The following is a 19,565-nucleotide window of genomic DNA, read 5'->3' as shown; positions in this document are numbered from 1 at the left end:
CAGTTATTAAAATAACTTCTAGCGCTAACACGACCCAAGAGAAAACTCCTCATCCACACGGTCCAAGAAGTCAATTTCTTGGGACCGACTCTAGTAGATATAAGTGCTTAACTTGTAATCAATCTAAGGAGCATTGTTTTTCATTCGTTGATAGGCGCGTCTTTAAAAATCATAAATAATGGATATGAGTTCTAATTTAAAAAAGTGCAAAGAGTGCTTAAATATTATAATAAAGGATGAGGACAATCAAGATGTTTGTTCTTGTTATCCAGAATATTTACAAACTGTGTTAAATAAAAATTTATATAATCTATTTAAAAACAACATCACGTGTGTAAAATGTAATGAAGAATACTATTATACAAAAACAGGGGAATTATTCTGTCATTGTGATACCATTATAGACACTATATACAATTAAAAATATATATACATTTAAAAAGAATTGTAAAATTTAATTTTTTTTGTTTTTCAATTAAACCCATTTATGTGTTTAAATTTCTAAGATAGTAAAGAAAATGATTTTTTTAATGATCACCAACCATAATCATCTTTTCCTCTCGAAGAAGAATAACCACCATTAAAGTATTCGTCTACTCTTTCACATGATTCATGGTAACCATCAGGATAGCCGAAAAGATTTTCAACGTGACTACTAGGTTGATGTTTGCTTGTGAAAAATTCATCTACTTTTTTACATGATTCATGATAGCCAGGAGGATAGCCGAAAAGATTTTCAACGTGACTACTAGGTTGATGTTTGCTTGTGAAAAATTCATCTACTTTTTTACATGATTCATGGTAACCATCAGGATATCCGAAAAGATTTTCATCGTGATTACTACATCCATAGTTTTGCGATTTAGATGATCTAGATAATAGATGCTTAGATGATTCTGCTTTATCTATGTTGTCCATTATCCTCCTTTTTATGTTATATTCTACTTGTTCCTGCATACTTTCGGACATTGCTGTAAAATCGGGCAACCTGTTCTTTTTTCCTTGATATTTAATCATGGGCGGTATTTATGTTTTTACAGGCCGCCATTATCTCTTTGTCACTTAAAGACATGACCCTTTCGACACCATCAAGCAGATAAACAAAATCATTAATTGTAACGCTTATGATTGCGCCTCCAGCAAAAGTATAAATATGATTGTGATCATAAAAATTTCTCTGCAGAAACAAAGAATGCATTAATGTAAGATAGTCTGAGGGACAACGCTTTGATTTGATCGAATCATCACTGGAGATTTTCTGGCTACGATCTTTTATGTATTTTTCTACCTTCATTTGTTCATTAAAATCATCGACATCAACAATAAAAGCTTTAGGAAAATTTTCTTCATTAAAACACCATACGATGGTAAATCAATCTCGTAACATCCATTTACTCTTTGATCATTTATTTCATCATCAATATCATCTATAGTTTTTTTAATTACACGCGGTGTAAAAGCGGAAACTGTTAATTCACCATTATTGCTTTCCTTTTCTTTATTTGCTCTTCTACCCATTATTTGCCCGACTATATCTTTCTCTATTAATGTTACTTTTGTGTGCGTAAATAGAGACGATGCAGTGCGCAAATCTGTGTAAAGAGAGTGTACATTTTTCAATGAAATTAAATATTTCAAAAAAAATATATTATATTTAACTATATTAGCGCGCCCGGTTAGCTACAATCTCTAGATATTTCAACACCCTCGGTTACATAAAATTCGCCAAATTTTTCTATTTTGTTTGGCCACTTTCCATCTTGCGAGTAGATATTTGGTATATTATTTAATATCGAGCTATCACTAGTGCCGTGGCATTTGCGGCAAAGAGCTCCATTACTGCATTCAGCAGCTGTTTCTACAGCATATAAATAATCAGTTGTATATGTGTTTGGACACAAAATTCTTTTGCCTTCGCTATTTATTAGCGGCGTAATGTTGCCGCATTTCTTTTTCACGACTACTTTTTTGTTGAGAACATAGAGATAGTAGCCAACAAATAAAATAGCCAGACCTATCAAGAATAATATAATACTCATAGTTTTAAATTATAGAATAAAAATATATATCAACTTTACTTAAGCGCAAAAAACAAAAACAAATATGATGTCTTTATTTAATATATGAACTAATAAGAAATATATATTTGCTCCTGCGCTAAATTATTTATTTTTTTCTTTGTTTGATTTCCGCTAATAATACGCTTTATGCAAAAAATTTTATTATTGTTTGTTTATTAAAAAACATGGATAGAATTAAAAATAATAGTTTATCCGACTTTATACCTAAAGGTTATATAATAGGTTACAGATTTGGTCTAATGAGCGACGAAGATATTAAAAATAAAGCAGTTATTAAAATAACTTCTAGCGCTAACACGACCCAAGAGAAAACTCCTCATCCACACGGTCCAAGAAGTCAATTTCTTGGGACCGACTCTAGTAGATATAAGTGCTTAACTTGTAATCAATCTAAGAAGCATTGTTTTTCATTCGTTGATAGGCGCGTCTTTAAAAATCATAAATAATGGATATGAGTTCTAATTTAAAAAAGTGCAAAGAGTGCTTAAATATTATAATAAAGGATGAGGACAATCAAGATGTTTGTTCTTGTTATCCAGAATATTTACAAACTGTGTTAAATAAAAATTTATATAATCTATTTAAAAACAACATCACGTGTGTAAAATGTAATGAAGAATACTATTATACAAAAACAGGGGAATTATTCTGTCATTGTGATACCATTATAGACACTATATACAATTAAAAATATATATACATTTAAAAAGAATTGTAAAATTTAATTTTTTTTGTTTTTCAATTAAACCCATTTATGTGTTTAAATTTCTAAGATAGTAAAGAAAATGATTTTTTTAATGATCACCAACCATAATCATCTTTTCCTCTCGAAGAAGAATAACCACCATTAAAGTATTCGTCTACTCTTTTACATGATTCATGGTAACCATCAGGATAGCCGAAAAGATTTTCAACGTGACTACTAGGTTGATGTTTGCTTGTGAAAAATTCATCTACTTTTTTACATGATTCATGATAGCCAGGAGGATAGCCGAAAAGATTTTCAACGTGACTACTAGGTTGATGTTTGCTTGTGAAAAATTCATCTACTTTTTTACATGATTCATGGTAACCATCAGGATATCCGAAAAGATTTTCATCGTGATTACTACATCCATAGTTTTGCGATTTAGATGATCTAGATAATAGATGCTTAGATGATTCTGCTTTATCTATGTTGTCCATTATCCTCCTTTTTATGTTATATTCTACTTGTTCCTGCATACTTTCGGACATTGCTGTAAAATCGGGCAACCTGTTCTTTTTTCCTTGATATTTAATCATAGGGCATGTTATCCCTTTACAGGCCGCCATTATCTCTTTGTCACTTAAAGACATGACCCTTTCGACACCATCAAGCAGATAAACAAAATCATTAATTGTAACGCTTATGATTGCGCCTCCAGCAAAAGTATAAATATGATTGTGATCATAAAAATTTCTCTGCAGAAACAAAGAATGCATTAATGTAAGATCGTCTGAGGGACAACGCTTTGATTTGATCGAATCATCACTGGAGATTTTCTGGCTACGATCTTTTATGTATTTTTCTACCTTCATTTGTTCATTAAAATCATCGACATCAACAATAAAAGCTTTAGGAAAATTTTCTTCATTAAAATCACCATACGATGGTAAATCAATCTCGTAACATCCATTTACTCTTTGATCATTTATTTCATCATCAATATCATCTATAGTTTTTTTAATTACACGCGGTGTAAATGCGGAAACTGTTAATTCACCATTATTGCTTTCCTTTTCTTTATTTGCTCTTCTACCCATTATTTGCCCGACTATATCTTTCTCTATTAATGTTACTTTTGTGTGCGTAAATAGAGACGATGCAGTGCGCAAATCTGTGTAAAGAGAGTGTACATTTTTCAATGAAATTAAATATTTCAAAAAAAATATATTATATTTAACTATATTAGCGCGCCCGGTTAGCTACAATCTCTAGATATTTCAACACCCTCGGTTACATAAAATTCGCCAAATTTTTCTATTTTGTTTGGCCACTTTCCATCTTGCGAGTAGATATTTGGTATATTATTTAATATCGAGCTATCACTAGTGCCGTGGCATTTGCGGCAAAGAGCTCCATTACTGCATTCAGCAGCTGTTTCTACAGCATATAAATAATCAGTTGTATATGTGTTTGGACACAAAATTCTTTTGCCTTCGCTATTTATTAGCGGCGTAATGTTGCCGCATTTCTTTTTCACGACTACTTTTTTGTTGAGAACATAGAGATAGTAGCCAACAAATAAAATAGCCAGACCTATCAAGAATAATATAATACTCATAGTTTTAAATTATAGAATAAAAATATATATCAACTTTACTTAAGCGCAAAAAACAAAAACAAATATGATGTCTTTATTTAATATATGAACTAATAAGAAATATATATTTGCTCCTGCGCTAAATTATTTATTTTTTTCTTTGTTTGATTTCCGCTAATAATACGCTTTATGCAAAAAATTTTATTATTGTTTGTTTATTAAAAAACATGGATAGAATTAAAAATAATAGTTTATCCGACTTTATACCTAAAGGTTATATAATAGGTTACAGATTTGGTCTAATGAGCGACGAAGATATTAAAAATAAAGCAGTTATTAAAATAACTTCTAGCGCTAACACGACCCAAGAGAAAACTCCTCATCCACACGGTCCAAGAAGTCAATTTCTTGGGACCGACTCTAGTAGATATAAGTGCTTAACTTGTAATCAATCTAAGGAGCATTGTTTTTCATTCGTTGATAGGCGCGTCTTTAAAAATCATAAATAATGGATATGAGTTCTAATTTAAAAAAGTGCAAAGAGTGCTTAAATATTATAATAAAGGATGAGGACAATCAAGATGTTTGTTCTTGTTATCCAGAATATTTACAAACTGTGTTAAATAAAAATTTATATAATCTATTTAAAAACAACATCACGTGTGTAAAATGTAATGAAGAATACTATTATACAAAAACAGGGGAATTATCCTGTCATTGTGATATCATTATAGACACTATATACAATTAAAAATATATATACATTTAAAAAGAATTGTAAAATTTAATTTTTTTTGTTTTTCAATTAAACCCATTTATGTGTTTAAATTTCTAAGATAGTAAAGAAAATGATTTTTTTAATGATCACCAACCATAATCATCTTTTCCTCTCGAAGAAGAATAACCACCATTAAAGTATTCGTCTACTCTTTTACATGATTCATGGTAACCATCAGGATAGCCGAAAAGATTTTCAACGTGACTACTAGGTTGATGTTTGCTTGTGAAAAATTCATCTACTTTTTTACATGATTCATGATAGCCAGGAGGATAGCCGAAAAGATTTTCAACGTGACTACTAGGTTGATGTTTGCTTGTGAAAAATTCATCTACTTTTTTACATGATTCATGGTAACCATCAGGATATCCGAAAAGATTTTCATCGTGATTACTACATCCATAGTTTTGCGATTTAGATGATCTAGATAATAGATGCTTAGATGATTCTGCTTTATCTATGTTGTCCATTATCCTCCTTTTTATGTTATATTCTACTTGTTCCTGCATACTTTCGGACATTGCTGTAAAATCGGGCAACCTGTTCTTTTTTCCTTGATATTTAATCATAGGGCATGTTATCCCTTTACAGGCCGCCATTATCTCTTTGTCACTTAAAGACATGACCCTTTCGACACCATCAAGCAGATAAACAAAATCATTAATTGTAACGCTTATGATTGCGCCTCCAGCAAAATTATAAATATGATTGTGATCATAAAAATTTCTCTGCAGAAACAAAGAATGCATTAATGTAAGATCGTCTGAGGGACAACGCTTTGATTTGATCGAATCATCACTGGAGATTTTCTGGCTACGATCTTTTATGTATTTTTCTACCTTCATTTGTTCATTAAAATCATCGACATCAACAATAAAAGCTTTAGGAAAATTTTCTTCATTAAAATCACCATACGATGGTAAATCAATCTCGTAACATCCATTTACTCTTTGATCATTTATTTCATCATCAATATCATCTATAGTTTTTTTAATTACACGCGGTGTAAATGCGGAAACTGTTAATTCACCATTATTGCTTTCCTTTTCTTTATTTGCTCTTCTACCCATTATTTGCCCGACTATATCTTTCTCTATTAATGTTACTTTTGTGTGCGTAAATAGAGACGATGCAGTGCGCAAATCTGTGTAAAGAGAGTGTACATTTTTCAATGAAATTAAATATTTCAAAAAAAATATATTATATTTAACTATATTAGCGCGCCCGGTTAGCTACAATCTCTAGATATTTCAACACCCTCGGTTACATAAAATTCGCCAAATTTTTCTATTTTGTTTGGCCACTTTCCATCTTGCGAGTAGATATTTGGTATATTATTTAATATCGAGCTATCACTAGTGCCGTGGCATTTGCGGCAAAGAGCTCCATTACTGCATTCAGCAGCTGTTTCTACAGCATATAAATAATCAGTTGTATATGTGTTTGGACACAAAATTCTTTTGCCTTCGCTATTTATTAGCGGCGTAATGTTGCCGCATTTCTTTTTCACGACTACTTTTTTGTTGAGAACATAGAGATAGTAGCCAACAAATAAAATAGCCAGACCTATCAAGAATAATATAATACTCATAGTTTTAAATTATAGAATAAAAATATATATCAACTTTACTTAAGCGCAAAAAACAAAAACAAATATGATGTCTTTATTTAATATATGAACTAATAAGAAATATATATTTGCTCCTGCGCTAAATTATTTATTTTTTTCTTTGTTTGATTTCCGCTAATAATACGCTTTATGCAAAAAAGTTTATTATTGTTTGTTTATTAAAAAACATGGATAGAATTAAAAATAATAGTTTATCCGACTTTATACCTAAAGGTTATATAATAGATTACAGATTTAATCTAATGAGCGACGAAGATATTAAAAATAAAGCAGTTATTAAAATAACTTCTAGCGCTAACACGACCCAAGAGAAAACTCCTCATCCACACGGTCCAAGAAGTCAATTTCTTGGGACCGACTCTAGTAGATATAAGTGCTTAACTTGTAATCAATCTAAGGAGCATTGTTTTTCATTCGTTGATAGGCGCGTCTTTAAAAATCATAAATAATGGATATGAGTTCTAATTTAAAAAAGTGCAAAGAGTGCTTAAATATTATAATAAAGGATGAGGACAATCAAGATGTTTGTTCTTGTTATCCAGAATATTTACAAACTGTGTTAAATAAAAATTTATATAATCTATTTAAAAACAACATCACGTGTGTAAAATGTAATGAAGAATACTATTATACAAAAACAGGGGAATTATCCTGTCATTGTGATATCATTATAGACACTATATACAATTAAAAATATATATACATTTAAAAAGAATTGTAAAATTTAATTTTTTTTGTTTTTCAATTAAACCCATTTATGTGTTTAAATTTCTAAGATAGTAAAGAAAATGATTTTTTTAATGATCACCAACCATAATCATCTTTTCCTCTCGAAGAAGAATAACCACCATTAAAGTATTCGTCTACTCTTTTACATGATTCATGGTAACCATCAGGATAGCCGAAAAGATTTTCAACGTGACTACTAGGTTGATGTTTGCTTGTGAAAAATTCATCTACTTTTTTACATGATTCATGATAGCCAGGAGGATAGCCGAAAAGATTTTCAACGTGACTACTAGGTTGATGTTTGCTTGTGAAAAATTCATCTACTTTTTTACATGATTCATGGTAACCATCAGGATATCCGAAAAGATTTTCATCGTGATTACTACATCCATAGTTTTGCGATTTAGATGATCTAGATAATAGATGCTTAGATGATTCTGCTTTATCTATGTTGTCCATTATCCTCCTTTTTATGTTATATTCTACTTGTTCCTGCATACTTTCGGACATTGCTGTAAAATCGGGCAACCTGTTCTTTTTTCCTTGATATTTAATCATAGGGCATGTTATCCCTTTACAGGCCGCCATTATCTCTTTGTCACTTAAAGACATGACCCTTTCGACACCATCAAGCAGATAAACAAAATCATTAATTGTAACGCTTATGATTGCGCCTCCAGCAAAATTATAAATATGATTGTGATCATAAAAATTTCTCTGCAGAAACAAAGAATGCATTAATGTAAGATCGTCTGAGGGACAACGCTTTGATTTGATCGAATCATCACTGGAGATTTTCTGGCTACGATCTTTTATGTATTTTTCTACCTTCATTTGTTCATTAAAATCATCGACATCAACAATAAAAGCTTTAGGAAAATTTTCTTCATTAAAATCACCATACGATGGTAAATCAATCTCGTAACATCCATTTACTCTTTGATCATTTATTTCATCATCAATATCATCTATAGTTTTTTTAATTACACGCGGTGTAAATGCGGAAACTGTTAATTCACCATTATTGCTTTCCTTTTCTTTATTTGCTCTTCTACCCATTATTTGCCCGACTATATCTTTCTCTATTAATGTTACTTTTGTGTGCGTAAATAGAGACGATGCAGTGCGCAAATCTGTGTAAAGAGAGTGTACATTTTTCAATGAAATTAAATATTTCAAAAAAAATATATTATATTTAACTATATTAGCGCGCCCGGTTAGCTACAATCTCTAGATATTTCAACACCCTCGGTTACATAAAATTCGCCAAATTTTTCTATTTTGTTTGGCCACTTTCCATCTTGCGAGTAGATATTTGGTATATTATTTAATATCGAGCTATCACTAGTGCCGTGGCATTTGCGGCAAAGAGCTCCATTACTGCATTCAGCAGCTGTTTCTACAGCATATAAATAATCAGTTGTATATGTGTTTGGACACAAAATTCTTTTGCCTTCGCTATTTATTAGCGGCGTAATGTTGCCGCATTTCTTTTTCACGACTACTTTTTTGTTGAGAACATAGAGATAGTAGCCAACAAATAAAATAGCCAGACCTATCAAGAATAATATAATACTCATAGTTTTAAATTATAGAATAAAAATATATATCAACTTTACTTAAGCGCAAAAAACAAAAACAAATATGATGTCTTTATTTAATATATGAACTAATAAGAAATATATATTTGCTCCTGCGCTAAATTATTTATTTTTTTCTTTGTTTGATTTCCGCTAATAATACGCTTTATGCAAAAAAGTTTATTATTGTTTGTTTATTAAAAAACATGGATAGAATTAAAAATAATAGTTTATCCGACTTTATACCTAAAGGTTATATAATAGATTACAGATTTAATCTAATGAGCGACGAAGATATTAAAAATAAAGCAGTTATTAAAATAACTTCTAGCGCTAACACGACCCAAGAGAAAACTCCTCATCCACACGGTCCAAGAAGTCAATTTCTTGGGACCGACTCTAGTAGATATAAGTGCTTAACTTGTAATCAATCTAAGGAGCATTGTTTTTCATTCGTTGATAGGCGCGTCTTTAAAAATCATAAATAATGGATATGAGTTCTAATTTAAAAAAGTGCAAAGAGTGCTTAAATATTATAATAAAGGATGAGGACAATCAAGATGTTTGTTCTTGTTATCCAGAATATTTACAAACTGTGTTAAATAAAAATTTATATAATCTATTTAAAAACAACATCACGTGTGTAAAATGTAATGAAGAATACTATTATACAAAAACAGGGGAATTATCCTGTCATTGTGATATCATTATAGACACTATATACAATTAAAAATATATATACATTTAAAAAGAATTGTAAAATTTAATTTTTTTTGTTTTTCAATTAAACCCATTTATGTGTTTAAATTTCTAAGATAGTAAAGAAAATGATTTTTTTAATGATCACCAACCATAATCATCTTTTCCTCTCGAAGAAGAATAACCACCATTAAAGTATTCGTCTACTCTTTTACATGATTCATGGTAACCATCAGGATAGCCGAAAAGATTTTCAACGTGACTACTAGGTTGATGTTTGCTTGTGAAAAATTCATCTACTTTTTTACATGATTCATGATAGCCAGGAGGATAGCCGAAAAGATTTTCAACGTGACTACTAGGTTGATGTTTGCTTGTGAAAAATTCATCTACTTTTTTACATGATTCATGGTAACCATCAGGATATCCGAAAAGATTTTCATCGTGATTACTACATCCATAGTTTTGCGATTTAGATGATCTAGATAATAGATGCTTAGATGATTCTGCTTTATCTATGTTGTCCATTATCCTCCTTTTTATGTTATATTCTACTTGTTCCTGCATACTTTCGGACATTGCTGTAAAATCGGGCAACCTGTTCTTTTTTCCTTGATATTTAATCATAGGGCATGTTATCCCTTTACAGGCCGCCATTATCTCTTTGTCACTTAAAGACATGACCCTTTCGACACCATCAAGCAGATAAACAAAATCATTAATTGTAACGCTTATGATTGCGCCTCCAGCAAAATTATAAATATGATTGTGATCATAAAAATTTCTCTGCAGAAACAAAGAATGCATTAATGTAAGATCGTCTGAGGGACAACGCTTTGATTTGATCGAATCATCACTGGAGATTTTCTGGCTACGATCTTTTATGTATTTTTCTACCTTCATTTGTTCATTAAAATCATCGACATCAACAATAAAAGCTTTAGGAAAATTTTCTTCATTAAAATCACCATACGATGGTAAATCAATCTCGTAACATCCATTTACTCTTTGATCATTTATTTCATCATCAATATCATCTATAGTTTTTTTAATTACACGCGGTGTAAATGCGGAAACTGTTAATTCACCATTATTGCTTTCCTTTTCTTTATTTGCTCTTCTACCCATTATTTGCCCGACTATATCTTTCTCTATTAATGTTACTTTTGTGTGCGTAAATAGAGACGATGCAGTGCGCAAATCTGTGTAAAGAGAGTGTACATTTTTCAATGAAATTAAATATTTCAAAAAAAATATATTATATTTAACTATATTAGCGCGCCCGGTTAGCTACAATCTCTAGATATTTCAACACCCTCGGTTACATAAAATTCGCCAAATTTTTCTATTTTGTTTGGCCACTTTCCATCTTGCGAGTAGATATTTGGTATATTATTTAATATCGAGCTATCACTAGTGCCGTGGCATTTGCGGCAAAGAGCTCCATTACTGCATTCAGCAGCTGTTTCTACAGCATATAAATAATCAGTTGTATATGTGTTTGGACACAAAATTCTTTTGCCTTCGCTATTTATTAGCGGCGTAATGTTGCCGCATTTCTTTTTCACGACTACTTTTTTGTTGAGAACATAGAGATAGTAGCCAACAAATAAAATAGCCAGACCTATCAAGAATAATATAATACTCATAGTTTTAAATTATAGAATAAAAATATATATCAACTTTACTTAAGCGCAAAAAACAAAAACAAATATGATGTCTTTATTTAATATATGAACTAATAAGAAATATATATTTGCTCCTGCGCTAAATTATTTATTTTTTTCTTTGTTTGATTTCCGCTAATAATACGCTTTATGCAAAAAAGTTTATTATTGTTTGTTTATTAAAAAACATGGATAGAATTAAAAATAATAGTTTATCCGACTTTATACCTAAAGGTTATATAATAGATTACAGATTTAATCTAATGAGCGACGAAGATATTAAAAATAAAGCAGTTATTAAAATAACTTCTAGCGCTAACACGACCCAAGAGAAAACTCCTCATCCACACGGTCCAAGAAGTCAATTTCTTGGGACCGACTCTAGTAGATATAAGTGCTTAACTTGTAATCAATCTAAGGAGCATTGTTTTTCATTCGTTGATAGGCGCGTCTTTAAAAATCATAAATAATGGATATGAGTTCTAATTTAAAAAAGTGCAAAGAGTGCTTAAATATTATAATAAAGGATGAGGACAATCAAGATGTTTGTTCTTGTTATCCAGAATATTTACAAACTGTGTTAAATAAAAATTTATATAATCTATTTAAAAACAACATCACGTGTGTAAAATGTAATGAAGAATACTATTATACAAAAACAGGGGAATTATTCTGTCATTGTGATACCATTATAGACACTATATACAATTAAAAATATATATACATTTAAAAAGAATTGTAAAATTTAATTTTTTTTGTTTTTCAATTAAACCCATTTATGTGTTTAAATTTCTAAGATAGTAAAGAAAATGATTTTTTTAATGATCACCAACCATAATCATCTTTTCCTCTCGAAGAAGAATAACCACCATTAAAGTATTCGTCTACTCTTTTACATGATTCATGGTAACCATCAGGATAGCCGAAAAGATTTTCAACGTGACTACTAGGTTGATGTTTGCTTGTGAAAAATTCATCTACTTTTTTACATGATTCATGATAGCCAGGAGGATAGCCGAAAAGATTTTCAACGTGACTACTAGGTTGATGTTTGCTTGTGAAAAATTCATCTACTTTTTTACATGATTCATGGTAACCATCAGGATATCCGAAAAGATTTTCATCGTGATTACTACATCCATAGTTTTGCGATTTAGATGATCTAGATAATAGATGCTTAGATGATTCTGCTTTATCTATGTTGTCCATTATCCTCCTTTTTATGTTATATTCTACTTGTTCCTGCATACTTTCGGACATTGCTGTAAAATCGGGCAACCTGTTCTTTTTTCCTTGATATTTAATCATAGGGCATGTTATCCCTTTACAGGCCGCCATTATCTCTTTGTCACTTAAAGACATGACCCTTTCGACACCATCAAGCAGATAAACAAAATCATTAATTGTAACGCTTATGATTGCGCCTCCAGCAAAAGTATAAATATGATTGTGATCATAAAAATTTCTCTGCAGAAACAAAGAATGCATTAATGTAAGATCGTCTGAGGGACAACGCTTTGATTTGATCGAATCATCACTGGAGATTTTCTGGCTACGATCTTTTATGTATTTTTCTACCTTCATTTGTTCATTAAAATCATCGACATCTACAATAAAAGCTTTAGGAAAATTTTCTTCATTAAAATCACCATATGATGGTAAATCAATCTCGTAACATCCATTTACTCTTTGATCATTTATTTCATCATCAATATCATCTATAGTTTTTTTAATTACACGCGGTGTAAATGCGGAAACTGTTAATTCACCATTATTGCTTTCCTTTTCTTTATTTGCTCTTCTACCCATTATTTGCCCGACTATATCTTTCTCTATTAATGTTACTTTTGTGTGCGTAAATAGAGACGATGCAGTGCGCAAATCTGTGTAAAGAGAGTGTACATTTTTCAATGAAATTAAATATTTCAAAAAAAATATATTATATTTAACTATATTAGCGCGCCCGGTTAGCTACAATCTCTAGATATTTCAACACCCTCGGTTACATAAAATTCGCCAAATTTTTCTATTTTGTTTGGCCACTTTCCATCTTGCGAGTAGATATTTGGTATATTATTTAATATCGAGCTATCACTAGTGCCGTGGCATTTGCGGCAAAGAGCTCCATTACTGCATTCAGCAGCTGTTTCTACAGCATATAAATAATCAGTTGTATATGTGTTTGGACACAAAATTCTTTTGCCTTCGCTATTTATTAGCGGCGTAATGTTGCCGCATTTCTTTTTCACGACTACTTTTTTGTTGAGAACATAGAGATAGAAGCCAACAAATAAAATAGCCAGACCTATCAAGAATAATATAATACTCATAGTTTTAAATTATAGAATAAAAATATATATCAACTTTACTTAAGCGCAAAAAACAAAAACAAATAAGATGTCTTTATTTAATATATGAACTAATAAGAAATATATATTTGCTCCTGCGCTAAATTATTTATTTTTTTCTTTGTTTGATTTCCGCTAATAATACGCTTTATGCAAAAAATTTTATTATTGTTTGTTTATTAAAAAACATGGATAGAATTAAAAATAATAGTTTATCCGACTTTATACCTAAAGGTTATATAATAGGTTACAGATTTGGTCTAATGAGCGACGAAGATATTAAAAATAAAGCAGTTATTAAAATAACTTCTAGCGCTAACACGACCCAAGAGAAAACTCCTCATCCACACGGTCCAAGAAGTCAATTTCTTGGGACCGACTCTAGTAGATATAAGTGCTTAACTTGTAATCAATCTAAGGAGCATTGTTTTTCATTCGTTGATAGGCGCGTCTTTAAAAATCATAAATAATGGATATGAGTTCTAATTTAAAAAAGTGCAAAGAGTGCTTAAATATTATAATAAAGGATGAGGACAATCAAGATGTTTGTTCTTGTTATCCAGAATATTTACAAACTGTGTTAAATAAAAATTTATATAATCTATTTAAAAACAACATCACGTGTGTAAAATGTAATGAAGAATACTATTATACAAAAACAGGGGAATTATCCTGTCATTGTGATATCATTATAGACACTATATACAATTAAAAATATATATACATTTAAAAAGAATTGTAAAATTTAATTTTTTTTGTTTTTCAATTAAACCCATTTATGTGTTTAAATTTCTAAGATAGTAAAGAAAATGATTTTTTTAATGATCACCAACCATAATCATCTTTTCCTCTCGAAGAAGAATAACCACCATTAAAGTATTCGTCTACTCTTTTACATGATTCATGGTAACCATCAGGATAGCCGAAAAGATTTTCAACGTGACTACTAGGTTGATGTTTGCTTGTGAAAAATTCATCTACTTTTTTACATGATTCATGATAGCCAGGAGGATAGCCGAAAAGATTTTCAACGTGACTACTAGGTTGATGTTTGCTTGTGAAAAATTCATCTACTTTTTTACATGATTCATGGTAACCATCAGGATATCCGAAAAGATTTTCATCGTGATTACTACATCCATAGTTTTGCGATTTAGATGATCTAGATAATAGATGCTTAGATGATTCTGCTTTATCTATGTTGTCCATTATCCTCCTTTTTATGTTATATTCTACTTGTTCCTGCATACTTTCGGACATTGCTGTAAAATCGGGCAACCTGTTCTTTTTTCCTTGATATTTAATCATAGGGCATGTTATCCCTTTACAGGCCGCCATTATCTCTTCGTCACTTAAAGACATGACCCTTTCGACACCATCAAGCAGATAAACAAAATCATTAATTGTAACGCTTATGATTGCGCCTCCAGCAAAAGTATAAATATGATTGTGATCATAAAAATTTCTCTGCAGAAACAAAGAATGCATTAATGTAAGATCGTCTGAGGGACAACGCTTTGATTTGATCGAATCATCACTGGAGATTTTCTGGCTACGATCTTTTATGTATTTTTCTACCTTCATTTGTTCATTAAAATCATCGACATCTACAATAAAAGCTTTAGGAAAATTTTCTTCATTAAAATCACCATACGATGGTAAATCAATCTCGTAACATCCATTTACTCTTTGATCATTTATTTCATCATCAATATCATCTATAGTTTTTTTAATTACACGCGGTGTAAATGCGGAAACTGTTAATTCACCATTATTGCTTTCCTTTTCTTTATTTGCTCTTCTACCCATTATTTGCCCGACTATATCTTTCTCTATTAATGTTACTTTTGTGTGCGTAAATAGAGACGATGCAGTGCGCAAATCTGTGTAAAGAGAGTGTACATTTTTCAATGAAATTAAATATTTCAAAAAAAATATATTATATTTAACTATATTAGCGCGCCCGGTTAGCTACAATCTCTAGATATTTCAACACCCTCGGTTACATAAAATTCGCCAAATTTTTCTATTTTGTTTGGCCACTTTCCATCTTGCGAGTAGATATTTGGTATATTATTTAATATCGAGCTATCACTAGTGCCGTGGCATTTGCGGCAAAGAGCTCCATTACTGCATTCAGCAGCTGTTTCTACAGCATATAAATAATCAGTTGTATATGTGTTTGGACACAAAATTCTTTTGCCTTCGCTATTTATTAGCGGCGTAATGTTGCCGCATTTCTTTTTCACGACTACTTTTTTGTTGAGAACATAGAGATAGTAGCCAACAAATAAAATAGCCAGACCTATCAAGAATAATATAATACTCATAGTTTTAAATTATAGAATAAAAATATATATCAACTTTACTTAAGCGCAAAAAACAAAAACAAATATGATGTCTTTATTTAATATATGAACTAATAAGAAATATATATTTGCTCCTGCGCTAAATTATTTATTTTTTTCTTTGTTTGATTTCCGCTAATAATACGCTTTATGCAAAAAATTTTATTATTGTTTGTTTATTAAAAAACATGGATAGAATTAAAAATAATAGTTTATCCGACTTTATACCTAAAGGTTATATAATAGGTTACAGATTTGGTCTAATGAGCGACGAAGATATTAAAAATAAAGCAGTTATTAAAATAACTTCTAGCGCTAACACGACCCAAGAGAAAACTCCTCATCCACACGGTCCAAGAAGTCAATTTCTTGGGACCGACTCTAGTAGATATAAGTGCTTAACTTGTAATCAATCTAAGGAGCATTGTAGAGTCGGCCATGATGGATATATAGAAACATTTGCGCATTTTAGCCCGCATAAAAATATAATGATGATAACAAAGAAAGTTATATCTATATTATGCGTTAATAATAAATGTAATAAAGTTATTTTTTCCACTGAGAAGCTAGATTATGAGAAGAAAAATATTCACTTGAAAAAGAAAGACCTGCTAACTCATATATATGAAATAGCAAAGCAAGAAAAAGGTGTATGTCATCATTGCAAAACGCCAGTAAGAATAGCTGAAGACAACAAAATGTTTCCTATGATATTTAAATATGTTCTTAACAATAATAACAAATATGATTTATATCCTTATATGGTTTATGATACTCTGACGCGCACATCTGAGCATGAATTTAAGAAGTATTTTCCTAATATTCCGCGCCCCAAAGAATTATGTAATACTCTTACACTTATAAGCGGAATACCAATGCGCCTGGATTCTATATCTGCTATTACTAATAAACCTGAGCCAAATGAAGTTACAACAGCTTATAATTTGCTGCTAAAGTTAACAGCCGAATGCGGCAAAGATTTTAGATTGTCGTCAACTCAAGAATTAACAGAAGATATAAAGAAAAATCAAGATGCTGTTTTATATCTAATATATTCTATAGTGAATGGTAAAGTTAATATTGGGCAAGATTATGCTAAAAATGATACAATAAAAAGTATAATATCTTTCATAGATAGAAAATCCACTGAAGGAGGAATAGCAAATATATCAGGTAAAGATGGGCCAGTTAGAGGAGGAATTTTAGCGAAAAGAATACAGAATATAGGAAGGTTAGTAGCGACTTGCGATAATACGCTCGAATTTTCCACTATTATGATTCCCGAAAATTTGCTGAAAAATTTGTATACAATAGAAACATATAATGAATTCAACATTAAAAGATTAAATGCTTTTTACGTTAATGGCGCCAAATATCCTGGAGCCGAATATATAATACGCGCTTCTGATAATAGCAAATTATATTGTGACGAAGTTAATAAAACTTATGTGCCGCAAGTAGGTGATATTATAAAAAGAAATGTTTTTAGCGGCGATTTAGTTATTGTTGGGCGCGCCCCAACTCTTATGCCATATAATGTATCTGCTTATAAAATATCAGACAAATTAAATGAATCTGGTGAATCGATATGTATAAAATCTTCTGAATATAAAAAATTCAAAGATGGTGACTTCGATGGCGATGAAAGTTCAGTGATAGCGCCGCGTGATATGAATGGTGTTGCTGAGTTGTCATTATTAATGAAAACAGAGAATATAATTACTACAGTCAAAAACGGAGATTTAACATTAGGAATTGAATGTCATTCGTTGATAGGCGCGTCTTTATTAACTCAAGATACTAATGAAAGTATAAATAAATTAAATTGGCTAATTAATTCAATACCTGGCGTCTACAATCATCTTTTCCTCTCGAAGAAGAATAACCACCATTAAAGTATTCGTCTACTCTTTTACATGATTCATGGTAACCATCAGGATAGCCGAAAAGATTTTCAACGTGACTACTAGGTTGATGTTTGCTTGTGAAAAATTCATCTACTTTTTTACATGATTCATGATAGCCAGGAGGATAGCCGAAAAGATTTTCAACGTGACTACTAGGTTGATGTTTGCTTGTGAAAAATTCATCTACTTTTTTACATGATTCATGGTAACCATCAGGATATCCGAAAAGATTTTCATCGTGATTACTACATCCATAGTTTTGCGATTTAGATGATCTAGATAATAGATGCTTAGATGATTCTGCTTTATCTATGTTGTCCATTATCCTCCTTTTTATGTTATATTCTACTTGTTCCTGCATACTTTCGGACATTGCTGTAAAATCGGGCAACCTGTTCTTTTTTCCTTGATATTTAATCATAGGGCATGTTATCCCTTTACAGGCCGCCATTATCTCTTTGTCACTTAAAGACATGACCCTTTCGACACCATCAAGCAGATAAACAAAATCATTAATTGTAACGCTTATGATTGCGCCTCCAGCAAAAGTATAAATATGATTGTGATCATAAAAATTTCTCTGCAGAAACAAAGAATGCATTAATGTAAGATCGTCTGAGGGACAACGCTTTGATTTGATCGAATCATCACTGGAGATTTTCTGGCTACGATCTTTTATGTATTTTTCTACCTTCATTTGTTCATTAAAATCATCGACATCAACAATAAAAGCTTTAGGAAAATTTTCTTCATTAAAATCACCATACGATGGTAAATCAATCTCGTAACATCCATTTACTCTTTGATCATTTATTTCATCATCAATATCATCTATAGTTTTTTTAATTACACGCGGTGTAAATGCGGAAACTGTTAATTCACCATTATTGCTTTCCTTTTCTTTATTTGCTCTTCTACCCATTATTTGCCCGACTATATCTTTCTCTATTAATGTTACTTTTGTGTGCGTAAATAGAGACGATGCAGTGCGCAAATCTGTGTAAAGAGAGTGTACATTTTTCAATGAAATTAAATATTTCAAAAAAAATATATTATATTTAACTATATTAGCGCGCCCGGTTAGCTACAATCTCTAGATATTTCAACACCCTCGGTTACATAAAATTCGCCAAATTTTTCTATTTTGTTTGGCCACTTTCCATCTTGCGAGTAGATATTTGGTATATTATTTAATATCGAGCTATCACTAGTGCCGTGGCATTTGCGGCAAAGAGCTCCATTACTGCATTCAGCAGCTGTTTCTACAGCATATAAATAATCAGTTGTATATGTGTTTGGACACAAAATTCTTTTGCCTTCGCTATTTATTAGCGGCGTAATGTTGCCGCATTTCTTTTTCACGACTACTTTTTTGTTGAGAACATAGAGATAGTAGCCAACAAATAAAATAGCCAGACCTATCAAGAATAATATAATACTCATAGTTTTAAATTATAGAATAAAAATATATATCAACTTTACTTAAGCGCAAAAAACAAAAACAAATATGATG

At 30.8% G+C, this 19,565-nt stretch overlaps 1 protein-coding gene across 1 annotated transcript; it reads left to right on the top strand.

Annotated features, from left to right (window-relative positions):
- The first annotated feature begins 16,333 nt into the window (after window positions 1–16,333).
- Window positions 16,334–17,960, top strand: LOC136078895 (DNA-directed RNA polymerase II subunit RPB1-like). Its single transcript, XM_065794712.1, has 2 exons — window positions 16,334–17,906; window positions 17,956–17,960. The coding sequence occupies exons 1-2, from the start codon at window positions 16,334–16,336 to the stop codon at window positions 17,958–17,960; spliced, it is 1,578 nt and encodes a 525-aa protein (XP_065650784.1).
- The last annotated feature ends 1,605 nt before the right edge of the window (window positions 17,961–19,565 follow it).

The sequence above is a fragment of the Hydra vulgaris genome, chromosome 03 (genome assembly GCF_038396675.1).
Source record: "Hydra vulgaris chromosome 03, alternate assembly HydraT2T_AEP".
NCBI classification, from domain to species: domain Eukaryota; kingdom Metazoa; phylum Cnidaria; class Hydrozoa; order Anthoathecata; family Hydridae; genus Hydra; species Hydra vulgaris.
Note: the sequence above shows the minus strand (reverse complement) of the source record. Positions and strands in the feature narration are given on the sequence as shown.